Below are 20,983 nucleotides of genomic sequence, written 5' to 3'. Positions count from 1 at the left end.
GAATACACCGAACCACAGAAAAGGGGCTGGAAGGGTATCAGGGGTCATTATCTCATCTCCATGCTCCATGGCAGAATCAACGACACCTAAGCTTTTCTTGGCAGGTTTATGTCAAGCCTGTCCTTCGAGGCCCCCAGCCATAGGCATCCGACAGCCCCTACAGGCAATCATCCTGGCCAGTCACTCCCTGACCATTAGAGAGTTTTCCTTGCTTTAAAGTATATCTCACTTGCTGCAGTTTAATCACGTTACTTTTTGTGCTGTCAGTGGACATGAAGAAAAGCATTAATTTTCATATCTGAAGCGCTCCTTTGTGCATTTGAATAACACTCCCATCCCCTTGCTCAGCCTTCATATCCTCAGAGTGAGCAGCCCCAGTTCACTCGGTCTTTCCTCAAAGATCAAGTACTCCTCGGTCCTCACCATCCTCGGGTCTCTCGCTAAAGGGTCTCCATTATCACGCAGCTGCTGAACCTGAATGTCTTGGCAAATGTCTATTTGCAGCTCTACATGGCATGTATTCATATGACTCACATTTTTGGGAAGGGATACAGCAAATAATGTAAACAAGCCTAAAAGACCTTTGGTGGCTGAAAGCCCCATTCCGCTGTGGCTTGCCCAGCACTGTTGGAGGTCAACAGGCTGTCAGCAGTGATTGTCTATCTGCCCGGTCTTTTAAAGCATGCTACTGGGACCAGTGTGTCCTGAGGCGCTTTGCAATTGCCCCGACACCACCCTCCTATTTTGGGGAACGAGGCTGATGCCATACACGATCGGGTCAGAGGGAATTGTGCCATTTACTGCAGCAGAGGCTGGACTGAGCCCTGCTGTTTTTCTGCTGCCTCTGCATCCTGCTCATCCCTGACATTTCCTCCCTGTGCCAGGGAAGCCCTAGCAGTACATGATAAAATGGGCTGGAGGCTTCCTACTAGTACTACTCCATGTTCATACGAAAGATTAACTTTTTTTCAAGTCCAAAACAGTCAGGTATCTTCCAGCCATATTTTCATTCCATTTGGACAAATTATTATTAAATGCACATTTTTAGAAAGATTTTGACAACACATTGCTCTTTTTTTATACGAGGGATCTACAGAATCAAGCAGGCTCACATTAAACACACTTCTATTTCATGTGTGGGACCAAATCAGCACTTTCATTATCAGAGCAACACATCTGAAGTTTCAACCAGACAACACTTGAGCAATTATGTGCATATATTATCTGGCATAGGGGGGAGAAACATCAAATATAGCTTGCCAACATACTGTTGCCCATGCAGTTTTTATGATAATATCAGAGACTATTTCACAGAGGTTAAATATTTAGGTTTTCTGTTGATTGATGCAGGAAGGGGCATTGGTTGGTTCTGTAAAACATGCAAAAAAATGCTTTATTTGTGTAGCTGGAGATAAGTAAATGGCTCAGAAAATAGAGGAGTAGGAGGTTATCTCAGCAGGAAGAAGGAGGAATTGAATATATTCCTAGGTCTTAGAGGTAAAGACTCATTTCTAGACATGTTTGTGGAGTGCTCAGCCTAATGTGACCTTGTACAGGGACAGATGCTCCTGCAGTAAATATACCTGAAATAGTGATCATGAGTATTTAAAGGAAGGAAAAGATTTTATACCAGATCAGATGCAGTCTCCAGCACGGAATCATCAGCGAGCTGTACAAATGAACATGGGCAACGATGGACCATGAAGGTCAGAACACTAAGGCTTTACAAGTCATAAAAATGCAAAGTTTCAGACAACCCTAGCTCTATATTGCAGATATGTGAACATCACATTTATTTTATTATATATGGTAATGGTGTAACTATAGAGTTAAATTAACTCTTATGCTCTGAAAACTGACTATAAAATGAGATTGTAGTGTTTCTTGTTTATTGGAAATCAAAGATTTTTGAATCAAATATAAGTTTCTAAGTAAAAAGAGGCTTTGTGTAGTTGCAAATCTCCCATCAAATCTTCCAGTAGAGCTGACATGTAACTAGATTACTGTTTTCATGCACTATCATCAGAATCCACAAAATAAAATCATCCTCACTGGCATCGTTGCAGTTCCACTGATTATGGGTGGGATATATTAAAAATGTCCAGGGGTATTTCTCTGCTGTGGAGAATAGCACAGAGACATCCACAGTAGCATTATATGAGCTTGCTCAGATACTGAAAGCAGCTTAGCTTCAGCCACGTTTTACTGACATAAATTAGCTCGTGTGTAGCTTTTTGTGCCATGTCAAGCCCTAAGGTATTGAGTAACGTTGTACCTAACCTCAGTGAGGGATGCCACTAACTCAGTGTAGACCCTTTTGAAAATCTCACTTTTACCTTCAGTGGTGCCTGTGTAGTCTTTCTGCCCTTGTTGGGTTTGTACCAGGTGAACTGGATTATAAATCAACAGACACAATTAGTACTGCTGTTGCAGTCATGCTTATGGAATAGAAATATATCAAACAAAAAAGTTTCATGTTAATATAACTTCTTTTCATAAAAACCCCACTTTCATCTGTGTGTGTATTTCCCTCTGTACTTCCAGGGTATTTCTAGTGTCATTTTCCAAGGTTTTCTCAATTCTACTGACACGCTCTGGTCTGTCTGACATGACACCGACACGGTTGGTCCAGTTTGTTTCTAGACACTTTTCAGTTCTGATGTTCAAAACAACGTCCAACAGCTTTTCTGTTACACTATCAGCAGGATTTTTTAAAGGTGGTAACATACTTAAAACTTTTCTCCTGTGTTTAACACCTTTAGCAACAGAAATCTAAATTTTGTTTCATGCTGTTGAAAAATAAATAGACAAGTAGAGAGGAATCTGAAGTTATTCATTTTAGAGTATGAAGATTCAGTCTCTCTCTGGAAAACAGTAAAATATAATCTATGTAACAGTTGCTTTGGCTTCAGCTTCTTCAGAAGAATTTTCAGGTAGACTTCCCAGGGACACGTGCTCAAAGGATCCTTATGCTAACTGAGATTTTATCTCCTGGAAATCCCAGCATTTTCACGTAATAACAGGATGTCACGTCCATAACCACTGTGTAGTGGAAAGGGTAAAGAAAACCTCTCGAGTGAGAGACGGAAGATAGCTACTTCAATCCTCGTCGCTCACCTCGGAAGCTGTAGCACCTCCTGGAACCCAAGATACGATGGAGAACCGCAGCCCAGGACCACGATACCCTCTCCCCCTCCACTGCGCAAGCTCCCAGAGAAGCTCACAACTTCAAATACATACAAAGTTACTTAAAAATAACTGTGCCTATGATGTTCATTTGCCATAATGCTATTTTATGCTATTCTAGAAACACAAATGGATGTTCAACAGAGTATAAATTACATTTACACTCATTCTATAATCCCTTTGCAGTTTGAGAAAGATATAAAATGGCTCAAATATAAATAACAATGGTAGATCATACAAGAGAGAATAGAATACGCAGTCAATAAGAAATCATAGGATGGTACTATATTTATGTCAATCAACACATTTTTAAAAATCAGATCCTCTTAGATAAACGTGATATGATTCTCCTTTGAAATTATAAGTTTAGTGTATCAGTGTTATTCTGATATACAGCCTCTGTAAAGCATTTGACTCAGTACTAAACATTTGGATTTTGAAATCACTTCATAAAAGCAAGGTAACACACAATAAAGGGATTCCAGTGTCCAAAAAACCCTCAATATGTAACTGTTCATGAGGAATCTTTCTTGAATATATATATTTAATTTTTTCCTATAAAGACTAGTTTTGTGATCTACATTCTTTGTTAATGTTATTCTTTAACAGTTGTGTTATTTCATAGATTAATAAAGCCTTGCTATAATAATGAAATAATTATAAATTCATACATAATGAAGTAGACAGGTCATTTTTACCACATTTGGACACTGGTTACAACACACAATGTGCATAGGGCACATCCTTGAGAGATCTGGGGAGCCAAATTATCTGTTCCTGGCTTCTGAACGGGGGAGGCTCTGCTCTTCCTTTGCATTTCCATTTTTCTCTCTTCCCCCAGGTTCACGACCACATGAGCTCACCACCCGCCATGACCGGCTCCAGCTCTCGTCAGGGTTCTCCAGGTGTCAACTGAATCCACTAAAATGGTAGAAAAATAGCCCAGCAAGTGTGTCCCTCTTCCTGAATACTAGCTACGCAGCTATTACTTCAGTACAAGGCATTCCCACTAATACCAGACCTTTTAAAAAGACTGTGGTAGCTTCAGCTGTGTTTTGTAGGGAGCTTGATCTGCTCCGCATGTGCAACTATGTTAGATGGGCTTGAATACACTGCACCAGCTAGGAGGCTGTAATGGCAGACATACATTTTTTTTCAAAATAGCTCCAAGAGAGACCACAGGAAAGTGTCTTGGAGATCCTCTTGGGCAAATGCAGTCCTGCACTGGTTGCAGTTCAAGGTTGTGTCATAAAGAAAAAAATTATTTACTTATTTGCAGCCTAATTAGATAGCAGTTTTGAAATAAAATATAATTCAGGGTGTTTTTCCACCTCTTCTTTTGGATGTGACTTCAACAATTTTCCATCCTTGATACCAGGGTACATGTTAAGAGCTATAGCTTTGCTCAAAGCACTATAAAACTTTTTTAAAAGAAAGTAAGTGTAAGTGAGAGCAAAGTTGCTGCTTAAGAATCTCCTCTGTGGTCAGAAGGCTGTTGCACACTAGTAATTAGCAGTTAAAGACTTATTTGTAGAGCTTCCTAGAATTCAGAGGATGATGCGTAAGGTCAGGAAATAACCAATCTATATAAAAGATCATAAATTTACTATGATAGCCCTTGATTGTTTACATTTTCTTATGCCACAGTCCAGGTTTTGTTTTTGTCAGAGATGACTGGAAGGGTTCATTCCAGGTGTAGCATCAATCTGTGTTTAACATTTTCCTGTAAATGCAGATGTCTTGTTTTCTCATACGTCTTTAAGACTGTGAGGCTTGTGACACAAATGGTTTTGCCAGCAAAACTGAATGGGCTGCACTGAAGCATGGTGGACAGCTTCTGCTGCACACGTTGTGCCATGGAGCCATGGGCTAAGAAATACAGAGAGATCCTGACTTTTCAGCTTAGGGAGGAGATGTCGGAGGGGAGATATGATCAAGCTTTACAAAATTATAAAAGTAGTGATTAAGGCAAATGGAGACTGTTATTCACAGTATCTTCTAAGGCCAGAACTAGAAACATTCATTGAAACTAGTAGGAGACTGATTTATGAAAGAAAAGATTTTTTTTCACTGTGGGGAATGGCTTTCTGAAATTTGTTGCCACAAGAGGTTCTTGGGTACAGACAGTATCAGCAGGTTCAAAAGGGGATTAGACAAATTCATGGGCGAGGTCCAAAACAGGAAATAAAGGAGATAGGCAACGCCGTGCTGTCCAACTTTCTTAACTCAGTGACTGTGGATGCTGGGGCAGGATGAGGGGAATGAACCGCAGGTAGCATCCAGGCTTGTGTGCTCTTCCTAAATAGCATTGCCCATTGACACAGCTGGACACAGGCTATTGAGCTAGATGGACCAGTGATCTGGCCCTATAGGGCATTTCTCAAGTTCTTAGGATTTCAGTAGGACCAAGGTACCTACATTTCTTTGTGTCCCTAGGCCTATGTACACCATTTGTAAATTTTTTAGTTCCAAACTACAGTTAGAGAACTGCATAGGGAACAGAGAACTGCAATAATGAATCACTGCAATAGAGAACTGGTACAAATCAGAGCCACAAATATTTTCTTTTAGACTTACTGTTCTTTTTTGCCATGACCATCTCTTAACTACAGATCTAGCAAGTCTTCTCATGCTGGACTTAGAGTCCTCAGTTCTATACATCTGAGAATTAGTCTTTCCTGATCTGAGTTTTAATACATCATACTAAATTCTAGCTTGCGCCAATTTTCATCATTATAAAAAAAATATTATAATCATGGCAACAATGTAATTATAGTTTCTGACCAGTCAGTGTTAAAGGCATCTAATAAGTTTCAGTATTAAACGATTTTTTTAATAAGCCCAGATGACTCACTTTTCTTAAGCTCCATTTGTCTCCAGTAAATTTAGGTGATTTGCTAAGTTTAGAAATCTGCAGCTGTTCTCATGAATTGCTGTGAATACAGAAAATCTCTCTATGAAGTAGCAGCTCCAAAATTTGGAGCACCACAGCTTTGTCAGCACAGTAGCACATAACACCCAAACCTTGTTTCTAGGCAATATTTTCCATGATATTGCCCTGCAGTGTATAAATATGCTAGGAGTCAAGTGACAGTCTGATGATCCCCGCACTGCACCTCATGCTCTTCATGAACTGCGGGAGTGAGGATGCCTCTGACGTGTCTGATTTCTAAAATTCTTCTTTTTTGTGTTTATTCACATAAAGTGCCCAATCTTAAAAACCTAAAACTGCAGGTTGATTCCTGCAGGATTTTCAAAACTACATAAGTAGTTAGTTTAAGCAAGTTAGCTTCCAGTGGAAACTGGCTTTTAGGCTAACTGCCTAAAAGGTTTTGCAAACTGCAAGAACAATCTTCGCATTTATATAGGTGCTTAAATATTGCAGAAATGATTTCTGAATTTTATTTTTTATGATATGTAATTTTTGTTTTAAATTTATGATAGTAAAGTTATACAATGTATGAATAAAAAGTATGGGAAAAATAAAGAGTAATCTAACTGGTTTCTAACATTGTTTCTGAATTAAGTGTATTTCAATCTCACTATTGAATCCTCAGATTATTATTATGAAAGCTACAGAACATAAAATGAGAAACACCATTACGCTGCTATGTAAAGCAGAGAAAGAAATAGGTATGGCTCAGGATGGAATCACTTCTATAACATGGGACTTAACAGAAAAGAGTTTTAAGTCTCTGACTGCTGGACACACAGAGTGTGCTAGGTAGGAAAGCATCACTCTCCGCACACCCTGTATGCTTAATCATCACTACTGCCCACTGTCACAGACAGGATATTGGACTAGGTCGATCTGACCTGTACAACAGTTCTTACGATTTTCTGTCACTCAGATTAAGTCTCAGGACTCCAGTTTTCATCCTTTTTTGGGTAGAATCCTATGAATCCCTAACCAGATGGGGCTTTTGGGCTCCAACATCTGCATGACTCTGCAATTGTTCCTGTAGGTGTGACTTCCTGTCAGTATTAAAATTCATAAAATCAGTAGAACAGTAAAATCTGTTCATTTTCACAAAGCTAATTGTGAAAAATCATATTTAATTACAGGTATTAATTCAGATCAAGAGACTCTCAGTGAAAAGAAAGCTTAAAAGTAAGATGCTAATGCATGTCCTAGCTTATCAGGCAGTGACCTATCTTCCAAATAAAGATCTGGAAAATCTAAGATACTTGGGGTCCTTCTTCAGGGATGCTCTCTTTAGGGAGAGCCTTTCAGTTTTGTAATAGTGCCTTCCTCTTCTGAAACAAAGCTGTCAAAAATCAGAATTTCAAGCCCTTTTATCTTCTAAGGCCTTTTGAGCCAGGTAAATATATCTGTTTGCTGCTTCCTCAACAGAGCAAGAAAGTAGAATTTCAAATGACTTTCTATTTGTACTTTTTTATCAGTAGGATTACATGTTACTAACTCTCAAGACTGCCCTTCGCCAGAAATAGAAATGCTAACAAATATATGACACTTATAAATTAGTACAATGTTTGACTATGACATGATTCCATAGCATCTGTTATATCTCAATATGTCACTGAATATTTCACAATTATTTAACATCTATCACAGCTTTCTTCTCCAAGAAAGATTAAGTATTTCAAAGTTCCTTCCTTCTAGCATAAATGCTCTGCAGTTACTAAGGTTCTCCTAGTAAGACTATCTTAGGTCATTTAATGCAGCAACTCAGCCTAATACTTACTATTGTAGGCATCTTATTTCTCACAACTAGTTTGTAAGCCATCTTTATCTACATTCTTCAAAGTTTTCTTGTTTTCAGTAAAGTAAATGGTTAAACAAACAAAGTGTTCAATTTAAGTACCAAAGCTAAACGCATCTAAATACAAACTTGACTAGACATTTTGCAGTGCATACAGAAGAACTCCTGCTTGTTGTTAGTGAGAGATTTCATCTGACTAAGGCTGAGATTTGCACTGAAGCATGGATATCAAAGCAACTATAAGCACCAGGGCTTCTCTGGCTAGCTCAACATGAGCAAGTAATTCAGTGAAAAAGCAGCAGATTAGTATATTGATGCGATTGCTGAGGCTCTTACCATGTGGAATTTGGGGCATTTGCTACAGGCTAGACAGTCTGGTCCACTAGGTGAAATGTTCTCACCATGTATTTTGTTCAAAATTTTCTGAATATGGCAGTTGGCGCAAAACTTTCAAATGTGGAGGAGAGCAGTGGAAGCCATTCCACTATGCCATTACTCCACCATGATCACACAATGTTTTAGCACCCCATTCCTGTGTTCAGAAGTGACTGTCACCCTGTGGAGCCTCATGATCCTTGACTTTGAAGCCTTCTCTCCTACTGATTAGTGGCTAAAGTTTGGGGTAGGCAACTCCTCTATTGGCCAAGTCGTAATCAAGGGCTCTAACACCGTCCTTCTAATACTGATTAACAGTCAACTGCAAATTTGAAGGTGCAAAGGCCATTTCGTCATTCATACAGCATGAGAAGCACTTCAGGACACAGTAGAAAGTCTTGACCATTCTAGAGTCTCCTAATAGTGCATGACTGCTTGATGTGAGCTGGAGGACTTTACAGTGGTGCAAGATTCACTCACTGAGATCCATATGTCTCCATTAGGCATTGAAGCATGTTTAGTGGGCATCTCAAGTGGACTTCTTGTTTACTTTCCTTGAAAATGAATCTAATTTGCATGCACCATACCGAAAACTGAACCAGTGGGGAAAAGTGGGGAAGATTAGGGGAAAGGATTCACTTCACATGATACTATACTTTGAGCCAAAGTGTTAATGCATATGCAGCCTATGGGTTCTTTTAAAATTCATCACTAATATTTTATTTCTTGTAAATAAGAGGGTCAGAAACAGAACCTTAAAGAACTACCATAAAAAAATAACTTTTTTCTTCCTTTTTCATATGGAAATACGATGTCATATATTTTTTCAAATCTTTATTGGCAGTCTGTACACAAAAAGTTATACTAAGAGTTCCTGAGTCTTTTTTACATTTGAGTGCCTTTCCACTCAAAGAACAGTGTTAAGGAATCAAAGCAGGGATGCAGCCGTAATTCTTGCTAATTTTATGACTGCATTTCATTGCCAGAGAAGCGTAAAGCCGGTACGTTGTAGTAAATAAGAATAACACCAAAGCTTTTCCTTGAAGCGTGACATTTTGTGTGCCAGCTAGTAACTGGTTTTGACTTGTCAGTCACCACCCACCTAATTGATTAAAGATAGAAGACATGGTAAAACTCCCACAACCCTAATGTACTGTCTTTACACAAAGTTTTATTTGGGGACCTTATAGGTACATATCACATATTCTATGATGTACTGCACGAATTTACTTTTGGTTTCTTCTGATTATTGAATATATGGATAAAATACTGATTATCTGATACAGCAGAAAAAAAATATTTCAGTAAGAGAAATCTTGGTATGGGCTCAATCCTCTGAATTCTACTTCAATCAAAACTCTCCCTGATTTCAGTATATTACGCTGTGCAAGCTACCAGGAATGTTTGCTTGCCCAAATGCCATACTTTAACAACCACTCATTCCATCTATGCAATCATCCAAATCCTTTAAAAAGAAAATTACTAGATTTCAACAGTTATAGTGAATCACAGAAGCCCAGGAGAAGAAAACGAACATATTTTGATAGTATCTATGGTTATGTAATCTATCTATCTACTGAAAATGGTAGCAACAAGCTCAGTACATAAAGGATCTATCTGCAACAATTTAAATAAATTGATCCCTCATTTGAAAATTTGAGAAAAGTAAATATATTTTTCACAGGTATTCTTAACACGCAAATCCTGCTTGCAAATTCACTGAGATGCCAGAAAACAAAAAAGCCTGCATAGTAAGAAAGTGAATGTGCTCATAAACTTGGAAAACACAGTACAACATCCTGGTAAGTAAATCCCGAAGATCCACCTCTGTGCTGAGTCACAGGGTATGTGAATAATTATTTGTTCCTGACAAAGCTATGGCTCTTTCTCTATATTTACCACAGCTCAGCTTTTTGCTGCTGGAGGTTGACCCACAGTTCAGTTCCCAAGGGTCAGGCAGAGATAGTAGCCATCAAACTTTTTTTTCTGGGCACAAACCACTAATGGCCTTACATGCTTGGGATGAGCTTGTTTTGAACCTAATAAGAATGTGACCTACTAATGAGTGTATAATCCCATTTTATGTCAATTTACAGCTGACATGAATTGTCACAGAGTTGTAGCTTGCAAGCTAATGCTGCAGCTCATAGCTCTTAGCTCTGCAGATCCTTTCATGTTGACTAAAAGGGGAACCATTGCATCAGCAATAGAAAACATACAAAAACAAAGAGTACATGATCTCTTTCTTCCAATAATTGGGTAGCTATTGCTCTTACTGTTTGCCAAACCATTACCGAGAATGTCCCAACCACTTCACCCACCTACTAAATGTCCTTTTATCAATCTGCAGTGATAACTGAAGTGTTTCTGCACTTTGCTAGCCAAAACCCTGATAAAGACAAATCAGTAATTAATTTTTATTCAAGTATTCAGTAGGGAGAGTGTCACCAGAGCCTACCCAGTTCCACTCAGTTGTGGTCATCTGCACAGTTAATTTCAATGAGTCCTCATGGGAGGAGAAACAAGAACACTTACAATCCCTTATTAAAGTTCTGCTTTTTTCTAAAAAACTTTTGCAACATGGTAAAATAATTTCCTTGGCCTCTCCTGGAGTTTCTGTTCTCAGTAATTCAAGTTTATAGCAGCTTTTCAAGTACTTGGCAAAATGAGGATTGAGAGTACATGAAACTAAAGGAAACAGAGAGCTCTTTCCTCTCTAAAGCTTCTTGCCATATATAAGATATACATTTTTTTTTCTTAAAGGGAAAAGCATACAAAGACCTTTTTGTCTGTTATAATCTTTAACAGAAGATTATACTTGTATAGTATAATGTCTATGAACAGCAAATATTGTCAAATATTTAAATAACAAACCACAGTCAGGCTAGAAAATTAAACAAAAGAGGCCATAGATTTTTTAATCTATGAATAAAAGTTATTACCAGACATTAGACTTCCTGCACTTGGAAACTTCTCAGATCAGATGCCCTTCTGAACTACATAATTATTTTTTAAATAAACAATATAAAAAATAACATAGTAAAAAATAAAATACTTCTGCATGGATTTAGTGTTTAGGAAATGTACATGGATTGAGCACCATGGAAACGGAAGTCTATTGAGCAAAAAAATACAGTGTAAGTAATGGTACAGCGCACCATCATATGCTTCCTTGTGAATGCATCTAGACCTGTAGAAACTATCCTTGTGGGATAATAATTCAATTTTCTGTGTCTCTGCAGAAGCTATGATGATATTGCTAATTAACATCCATGGTGATGATTCTCTTACGAAAACATTCATCTATTGGGAAACGGCATTTCTAAGACAAAACCCCAATCTATTAGCATGTCTTGCTATCACCTTTCAAAGGAAACACCAGTTCTCTCTCACCGATTAGCATATAAAGCAAGCTATTTGAGTTACAGCTCATTTCACCTAATGGATATCTGGTTCTTATATATAGAATCAGATATATCTACTGATATACTCAGACTATCCAATTTCCTACCATCATTTATGCACTATCTGCCTCAAAGGAGAGAAAGATTTTACTTTATGTATGCCTAGCAGGATATATATACATGTAAACCATACAGGAACAGAAAATGTAGACATCATCTTATAAATACTTCACCTGCATATTACACTTTGGCATGTCTCACTTAAATTTTGAAAAAATAAATGGAGACTTCCCTCTTGATTTAGAGTAGGATTGATAGCTATTCTCTTCCTCTTAGTGATCGTTATTATTTGTTATTTATCTACAGCAGTAGTAATTATGTGCACAGCCTGCAAGCCCACCTGAAGAGGGGTTTGCTTCTGGACAATTTCAGAACAAATCTCTAATCCAAGTAATTCAACAACTGTGAGGGAAACAGAAATAGAGCAAGAGAGTGGACCATATGATCAGATATGGTGACCATAATCAAATATCTATTATTTATTATTATTAATATGAACACATAAAGGAGTAGGAAGTAACTGATCATAGATAAAATGAACTGAATAAGAAGGATTTATCTCACCATAGCACAGTTTGGATGGCTGTATAAAAGTTAAAGTAGGCAAGAACATCTCCATAGTCAGTCACTAGGTGAAGAGGGAGGGAGGAAGGAAGGGAGGGAGAGAGAGAGAGAGAGAAGACAGCTGTATAGACAGTGACAGATTGTTATACTTCCCCACAGTTCTTGGAAAATTCTCTGATCTTGCTAAAGTGCATACATCCAAATTTTTCACTCAAACTCACCTGAAAATTTGTATCTACAGTATTTTCAGCCTGACGGACTAAGGAACATCATGTATGCTTTAAAGACCTAGTCTTATCTCCACTTAAAAATTGTTTCAAAAGGGAAAAGCTAAGTATTTATGCTGACCTTACTTCCTTACTTTCACGGTACATATACAACTCTTGAGTTGATTTTTTGTTGTTGTTCAGAATTACATCATGCAGATAATTCACCAATAAATGTAAAATTAAAAATAATTTGTAGCATATGTACTGAACAGTATGCCAAAGTGAGACAATAAAGGAAAGACAAATATACTATTGATTCTAAAAGACCAGGCATTATCAGTCATACATTTACTCAGTTTGTACATGGGTGAGATATTTTGTTCTGTCAACAAAGGACTGTTGAAAAAGTGAACAAATAAATTTCATAGTAACTGGAAATCAGGGTCACTCCTTTTTCATCTGTTAAGTCAAAAAGAAAAAGTATACAGTTGCAGTTCCTAACCAGGGTGATTGGGAATCAATAGAGATTTCAAATATTTTAAGTATTCTACACACGCATACACATGTAAATTAATAAACCCTACTTGTCAACAGTAAAGCTTCAAAGGCTGTTCTTCTGGGCTACATTTATAGTCAAAGTTCTTAAAATGCTAACTGAAACAAATGAAGTTCCATTGATTTTTAAATATCTTGAGATCTAAAGTTTTCACTTTGTCTTTCACTAGAGAATATACTTTAGGCAAAGTACAGTGTTGATACTTCATCTTGTCCGTACTTCATTGCAGATTCAAACTCTTTGAAGCTGACATGACCATCAGAATCCTGATCAACTTCTCTATAAGAGAAAAAAGATTTGGTATTTAAAACCCAAAAGACATTATGTAAAACAGAAATTGCACTTAGTTGAAGATATCCAATGCCAATATTGTTCTTGAAGACCTCAAGAGTCCTACTCATTGGAATGCTACACAAAGAGTTAATGAACTAAAAATGCTTTTTATGTAGTACATTTTACAAGAGGATCTCAAAGCTTTTTAAAAAGAGTATCATCATCTGTATTCAACAGGAGGTAAAAATGAATCACAAAGAGATAATACGATTTCCTCAAATTTAGCACTTCCAGTAAAATAGCTCCTTTAGCTCTTCCATTCCCTTCCTAAATCAAAATTTAATCTGCTGGGACAGAGATCTTCCAAGTTCCATAAAACAATCAGCAAACCAAAGCCTCTAGGTCTTAGGATATTATAAACTTACATTTAAATTATCCCAAATTGTTCCATGACCTTCACGTGTTGCAAGCAGTTTTTTTGAACACAGAGTATGTCAGCAAAACGCCTACTTCTTGTAGTTGTAAGAAAAAAAAAAAGTTATAGACTAGTATATACTCTAGTAGGCATTCTAATAATCAAAGAAATGTCTTTGAAAAGTAAAAACTGCTAATATTTATCTCTATGATATAAGCTGATAGAAGATGGCAATTTAAGTATTGCCATTAACATACAGGGCTAGTAGCACACCAATGGGATGCATCTTCTATACAGATAAAATTGCAAATTCTAAATTAAACCATGTTGTTTAGCAGAGATATATCTTATTATCCTTTCAATGCCCTGGAAATTGCATAAGGATTCTAGACCCTGAGAAAGTAGTACAGTAGCTCAGTTTTAAAGAAAGCCTCACACACAGGGATGGAATGTGGTGATTGACACTTACTCTAAAAATGCTCTCGAGAAAAGCCAGGTTAAGGTAAAAGAAAATAATTTATTTACAATGTCTTCAAATACAGAAACACAGTTACAAAGGTTATAAAGGCTGATAAACAGAAAACTGCTTACATCTGCCCATCCTTACATCAGTTCCAAGAAGCTTCTCTAAATTATCCAGTTTTCAAGACATCAGTAACTATCAAATCATGGTACTGAAGAATTTTTCTGACAAAAATACTACATCTTAAGCAGTTGTCTTCACAGAAAGTGTGTCTTCACAGAAAGGGGACTTGGTATGGGATATGTGCCACCCCTTAATTCCATCTCTCTGAAGAAGTACTATTTAGATTAACATTTTACCATTCTCCCCTTCAATAAGAATTATTAATCTTCATCTTACTCAAGAATCCTCCAGACTATTGACTCCCCAACTGTTTGGAACTGTTAATATCATTCGGTAAGATTTCCATCTTCTCTTGGCAGTAAACAGTATCTGTCCTAGTGCTTAAGTAGACTATAAACGAACTATTAACCTATTGCGAAGTAAAACACTTTCCTAAGTTGGTCAGCCAAGGGTGAAACCACATGATGCAATGATGAATCTTACATGCCCACAAACATATGGAATGACAACCAATCCTTATGGAAATATTTAAATGGAATTAATTCCTAAAACATGATGATATTCTATTGCTTTTCAGCTAGTAACAAGTTTGGGATGATGATTAGCCTTAGCCAAGTCTTTAAGGACTGCATGATAGCTGGAGATGGACCATTTACTCAAACTGATAAATCACTTGGTAAAAGGGGTCCTTTCAAACACAATATGTTATTATACAAACAAATGCAAACTTATGCATCAGTGAGGGAAGAATGTAGGTCACAATTACAAAATGGAGCTGCTGTCCTGGAAAGCAGTGACTGAAAAGGACTGAGGAGTCATAGAAAGTAATCAACTGAAGATTGTCTCCTACTGTGAGGCTTTACATAAGAGGGTGAATACAATCCTTGAAGCAGGAGAATATCTAAAACAAATATAAGACTGATATTATCTCAGAATAGAACATTAGCAAAATTATGAGTGAAATACTGTATTGAATTTCTGGTGCCCACACTTCAGAAAGGACAGTAAGGAAGTGGAAAGAATTGAGGGAATATCTGCAATGATTACATGATTTCTGGAAAACATGCCTTATAATAAGACATTAAAATACTCAATTCAAAAAAAGATTGGAGAACTGAGTCAATCAAATCAAGACCATAAGTATCTCTCTAGCGAAAATATTTTGGATAGTAAATATCTTTTCAAGGTAACATGAAAAGACATTATGATAGGCACAAGTTGGAAGCCAAAGCTAGAAAAATTTTAAACTTAAATAAGGTATAACTTTTTTTTTTTGATGAGGCTGATTAGCTATTGAGGTAACTTACCCAGGGATATGGGAGATTTTCTATTGTTTGAAAATCAAGACTACATAACTTTCTGCAATATATGTTCTAGTCCAAAAGAAGAATGCTAGGTCTAATTATTTCACTGCTGAATTGCACCGCTGTGGGAAACATTATCCATTGAAACCAATGTCTAAAGTATATTAAGGGTCTAATATAATATATTATTTAATTTCCTCCACTGGAAATAAAGCAAAAAAGGCATATCTAGAGAATAATGGATATAGATAAAGTGAGATGAATCCCAGCCTGAGATTTTAGGAAAGTTTAGGAATCTGATGAATTCTAGATTGAATAATATCACCTCCTTTATCCACTGGTACGGCCTAATAAAAAAGATGCTGTAGATGGTGATTGCTGGTCAATGCTTGCAACTTCTTATTTTCACTTACACATCCCTATTTCTATAGTGATGCTTTTCAGATAAACAGGAACCTCATAGGAAAAAAGAAAAGATTTACCAAGCCAGGTGATTGGTTCATTTACCTGAATATTTTGTCTCCAATGGAAGTCAACAATGGATGCATATGAAAGAAATGGATGAGTGTATAGTGATACACTGTACCAAGTGATACACTTGGTTTACTCTCCTTTGGTTTATTCTCCTTACATTCAGGAGTTTCCTAAGCCTGAGATGTATGTTCGTATTTATTGCATGAATTTGTCTAACAGCTTTTTGAACCACTGTGAACCAATGACATAAGGCTCATGGCTTGAACAATTGCTCTATGAATAAATACCTCCTCTTACTTGTTTTGAACCTGCAAGTCATTTGATATTCCTTATAACCTAAGCACTCTTCTCAGTGCCTATATGCATAAAAGGGTGCACCTTATTTTTAAAGATCAACCATTGAGGCATTTTTAAACAAAAAGCCTGTTTTAATGATAGTGATTATAACTGTAACCTGCACTAGCTATTTGGAAGGCAGTTAACTCATTCAAAGACAATGTATAGATTGAAATTCCTGAAAGAATGTCTAATAATCAAATGACAAAATCTTTTTTTTTCATTATTATGAGGTATTCTCAATATAATATAATCCCAGAAGATCAATTCATGAGTTTTTTAGGAGTCAGTGTTGACAATCTGACTACACTGAAGTTCATAGGAGTTTTGCCATTAACTTTCAGGAGGCAGGAATTTTACCCAAAATATCTGAATTATGGGCATAAATCACATACATAATGTTTATATTCACTATGTGGCAAATAAACTGGAAAGTAGCTAGCAGCAGTAATTTTAAGAAACACTAGATTTAATTTAAATATTATAGATTTTTGAAATCTTGCCAAAAGTAGTCTGAAAGCCACAATGGTCTTGGAGAGTTAAATTTTCATTTTCATATAGCTGAAACAAATGATACACTCACCTTTTGATTATGAAAATAATATGTCACAGCATATTAAGCTTTATTTTAGAGGCCACTATGCATTTAACCTACTTTAGTAAAATATATATAGATATTTCATGGTATGTAGTAGCTACAGTAGATTGCATGCTCTTTTACTAGCAATTGAGTAATAATCAGCATCACAAGTTACTGACTGTGAGATATAAATTATTCTCTTATTCAATTAGGTAATTGAAGACTTCCAAAATCACCTAAGTGTATTTTCATAGGAAACTAGATTAGATAAATGGTACTCTTCTTTTGACAGGAATATTTTAACTGTAAATCTCAATGAGTACAGTAAATGAATAGTCTAAAAGACTAATGTTTGATCTAATTTATCTCTTGAAGTTTCATGTTTATTAATTCACTGAAACAAGTACCATCAAAAAAGTATCTAGATGTAAAGATAGATTATCTTTTTATTTTATAAATAACTGTATATATTAATCAGACATTTCAACTTTTGCCCCACTGTCCTCAAAACAGTTTACATGTGGCCAATTCTTGTAATTCTTGGGAATAACATTCTCCAAAAGTAGCAAATACTGAATTTGGCCACAATATTTCTTCTTTTTGTATGGGAAGACTCTCATGTAAGCATTACTTTTTAAAGTAGGAACTAAATTTGAAATATGCTGTGATTTATACACCATTTCTTGGTAATTCAACATATCTATCCAAAAAGTGTAAAAATATAGGTCAAAGATTTTAATCTTCTCTTTTTATTTGTCTAGGTAATTCAGTATCTAACCTAAGCGGTAAATCAGAAAGCTGAGCAACCTTTCCTATTGTTTAAAACAGAGAGTAGTGAATGCACTGCAGTGCCAGCAGAGACTGCACTCCAGGTGGCTTTCAATTGCTTAGCTCAGTAGGGCAAGTCCCAAAAGTCAGACAGAATAAATTAAATTCTGCTCAGATCTCTCATGCCATGGCCATACACCAAATGGCCTGTGAAGTAGGTGGTTTAAAAGCAGCTTAGATTTCTCCACTGTGTAAACATACTTAAAGAACATTAATTATACTACTAAAGATTCATGGTCCTCACTTTGACTTTGAAAGCACTGAAGTCTTCCCTTGAGGAGGAAGTTTTCACTTCATCCATTTTATGCAGGCAGAAATTTTCACAGATAGAGATCAGTGTGAAGAAAACAGCAGATATATGATGTAAATCAAATTTAAGATGAGAAATATAACATACAGGATGTACCAGTGAAAATGAAACCTCCCAGGTTCCTTCTTACAGCATTCTACATGAAAAGGAATTTTAAATACTTGTTCCCACGCATTTTTAGTTTCATCAGTTTACCAGGCACTTAATAGTTAACTGGAATATTATGAGAAACAACAACTTACAGAGGCCCCTACTACCCATGCACAGTTGTCATTAATCAAATGCCCACATGTGTAGACTTAATAATACATGGACTTTTATACACTGCTATACAACAACCATACACATAGTGGGTAGTACACTACCTAAAATACCAACTATTAGTATTAAAGCTATCAAAACCCGACCTGGAAAAATTTTCTCAGACCAGATGAAGACATAATGAGATATACCATGTGCAGAAGTAATTTATTTCTGTAATAGTCCATGAACTACTGTGATTTTTCTATTGTCCCTATTTTTCTTCTTCCACACTGAAAGACTTAGAGTATTACATACTAGTCTTCTTGAATTAGAGGCAGAAGCATATCAAGCACAGAGGGCTGTGTATATGACTTCAAATCAAGACTTTGCTACAATTCACATTTCACTGGTTTAGGACATACCAAGAATGCCAGTGTTTTTTCCTGATTTATTGTAGCCATGCCTCAAATGAGATTAAATATTCATATACACTTCTATCACGAGCCTCTAAAACCTACCCATATCAAGTTCCCTGCTAGCTCATTATTTAGGTGTATACTGTGAGTAAAAATTGTGTGCATTCTCTTTAAATTATTCCATAGAAGTCATAAAGAGTGCAGTTTCCTGGACTACCACACTAGACTGTATCTAAACTGCAATCCAGCACTATGAGCTACTCAGTAGTTTTGCCCTGAAACTAATTATTTTCTAAATTTCAAATGCTATGTCATACTCAGACACCAGATGCCAGCAGGACTGCTGGCTATAAAAGAGTTAGGCCTGGAGTCCTTTTTTGCAAGTATTTCTGGACATAGTTCCTTTATGCTTAAGTTCTTGGCACCATTCAGATCAAACCATGTCTGACTTATCTTCGCTCTTCTGACCTGTCTGTGACAGTGGAAAGCCCATTCCTCTGTTAAAATGTAAAAACTTACAATGTAATCCAAGAATTTTCCTTTGCAGCTGCTCTGCTTCTGACACTAGCCTTCCTCTGCCTCAGTCAGAAAATCTGGATTCAATTTCCAAGGGAACCAGCTTTCCCATTAAAACTTAATCATCTATTGCATGTACCCCAGGGATAAAAATTTCCAAATTATGTTTGCCTACATATTCAAATGATATTTAAATATATTATTCACATCCTCTTCTTCCACTTTCATTTGCTTTATACAGACACTTATTACTTATTTTCCTAGCCCTTCTTGATCTGCAAGCAATAACACTGAGCTGCTAATGCAAAATGAGTAAACAACGCTGTACTCCTCCTGTCCGCCCCTGTTTTAACTTGCTTCTTATGACCTGAAAAATGTTAACAGATCTATAGGGTAACATTCTGCCAGCCTACCACCAGTTGTAGATAATTGATTTATTGACTTTTGCCTCAAATTAAATTTTAAGAACTTCGGACTCAGGACTCTCTTTTCTTGACTATCTGACTGAGAACAGCCACCCTGAACTCTTCCTTTGGGAATTTTTATAATACAAATAAAAAAACCTTCTAAAAATAAAACAATTTGTTTTCCTACTATCTAGTCACAGGTTTTACAAATTAACATTGGCTCCAATAGGCAACTATTATAAACTAGATAATAGGAATATTTACTAAAAAAAAGGCTTTTTTTTTCTCCTATGCAAACTATTTACGGAAACAACTATGAAAAGAACAGAATATTTTCTCAGACTGTCCGAAATACCAGTCTGTGGAACAAACAGATTCATAAAAATATTCTATGTGATTACAATACAATTCCAGAGAGTAAACAGAAACATCACTTGAACGTACATTAAACTGTACAACGTCGTATAGACTTGGATGACTACAGTAACTGAAATCTTGTACTTTACAGCTTGAATTGCTCTGAATAATAAACTCAGCACTTGACAGTTATTCAGAAAAGAACAAACTATTCTTCTTATGACTGTTGAGGTTACATATCAACTTCTACAGTTTCTGGCAGTTTTGTCGGATTGTATGTTTGTTTTTTCTTAATAACTGTCAAGTACTGAGTTTAATAAATAAAGTTTTAACAGCCAGACAGAGAATTAAATTAATTATATCTTTTATATTCAGATTTTATTGTTATTATGTTTATTTGTTATTTTTAAAGAAATCACCAGGGAAGAATTTAAACCAGAGTCAAGACTCTCACTGCATTAGAACCAAAGCTGTTATACTGGTTGAGCAATGAAAGTAAAAATTACACCTCATGCAAGCAGTCCTGCCAAGGATAAAATAACTCCCCAGTTTAAGTTTCAAGGATGACAGTTTCTTCAACAAGCAACCTTCTCTCCTAATTATCCAGCTGGTTCTTTCTACTCTTAGTCCTTGCCTCTTTGTTGATGGGATTCCTGCAAAGCTCCACAGCTGTTTTGTTAGTAGTATGTGTATTAATTTCACTTCTTTAAAAAGCTAAGTGTTAAGAAAAGCCATTCTGATTCTTAGTAAACACAGAAGAATTATGAAGAAGACAACTTTTGCTTTGCTGTCTAAAACTGGATGTGCTATTGGATTACTAGCAGTTAGAAATCTCAGTTAAATAGAAGAGCTTAATGAGG

The 20,983-nt window shown here is 36.3% G+C and overlaps 1 protein-coding gene across 1 annotated transcript in view; it reads right to left on the bottom strand.

Moving 5' to 3' along the window:
- Positions 1 to 12,838: 12,838 nt before the first annotated feature.
- Positions 12,839 to 20,983, bottom strand: part of EFCAB11 (EF-hand calcium binding domain 11) — a 67,005-nt gene continuing 58,860 nt past the window's right edge. Inside the window, exon 6 of the mRNA XM_064512202.1 lies at positions 12,839 to 13,357. Within this exon, the coding sequence (XP_064368272.1) occupies positions 13,258 to 13,357 (100 nt within the window). The 3' untranslated portion in view covers positions 12,839 to 13,257. The remainder of the gene's footprint in view (positions 13,358 to 20,983) is intronic.

The sequence above is a fragment of the Dromaius novaehollandiae genome, chromosome 5, assembly GCF_036370855.1.
Source record: "Dromaius novaehollandiae isolate bDroNov1 chromosome 5, bDroNov1.hap1, whole genome shotgun sequence".
Classification (NCBI taxonomy): Eukaryota; Metazoa; Chordata; class Aves; order Casuariiformes; family Dromaiidae; genus Dromaius; species Dromaius novaehollandiae.
This window is presented reverse-complemented; position numbering and strand designations above follow the sequence as displayed.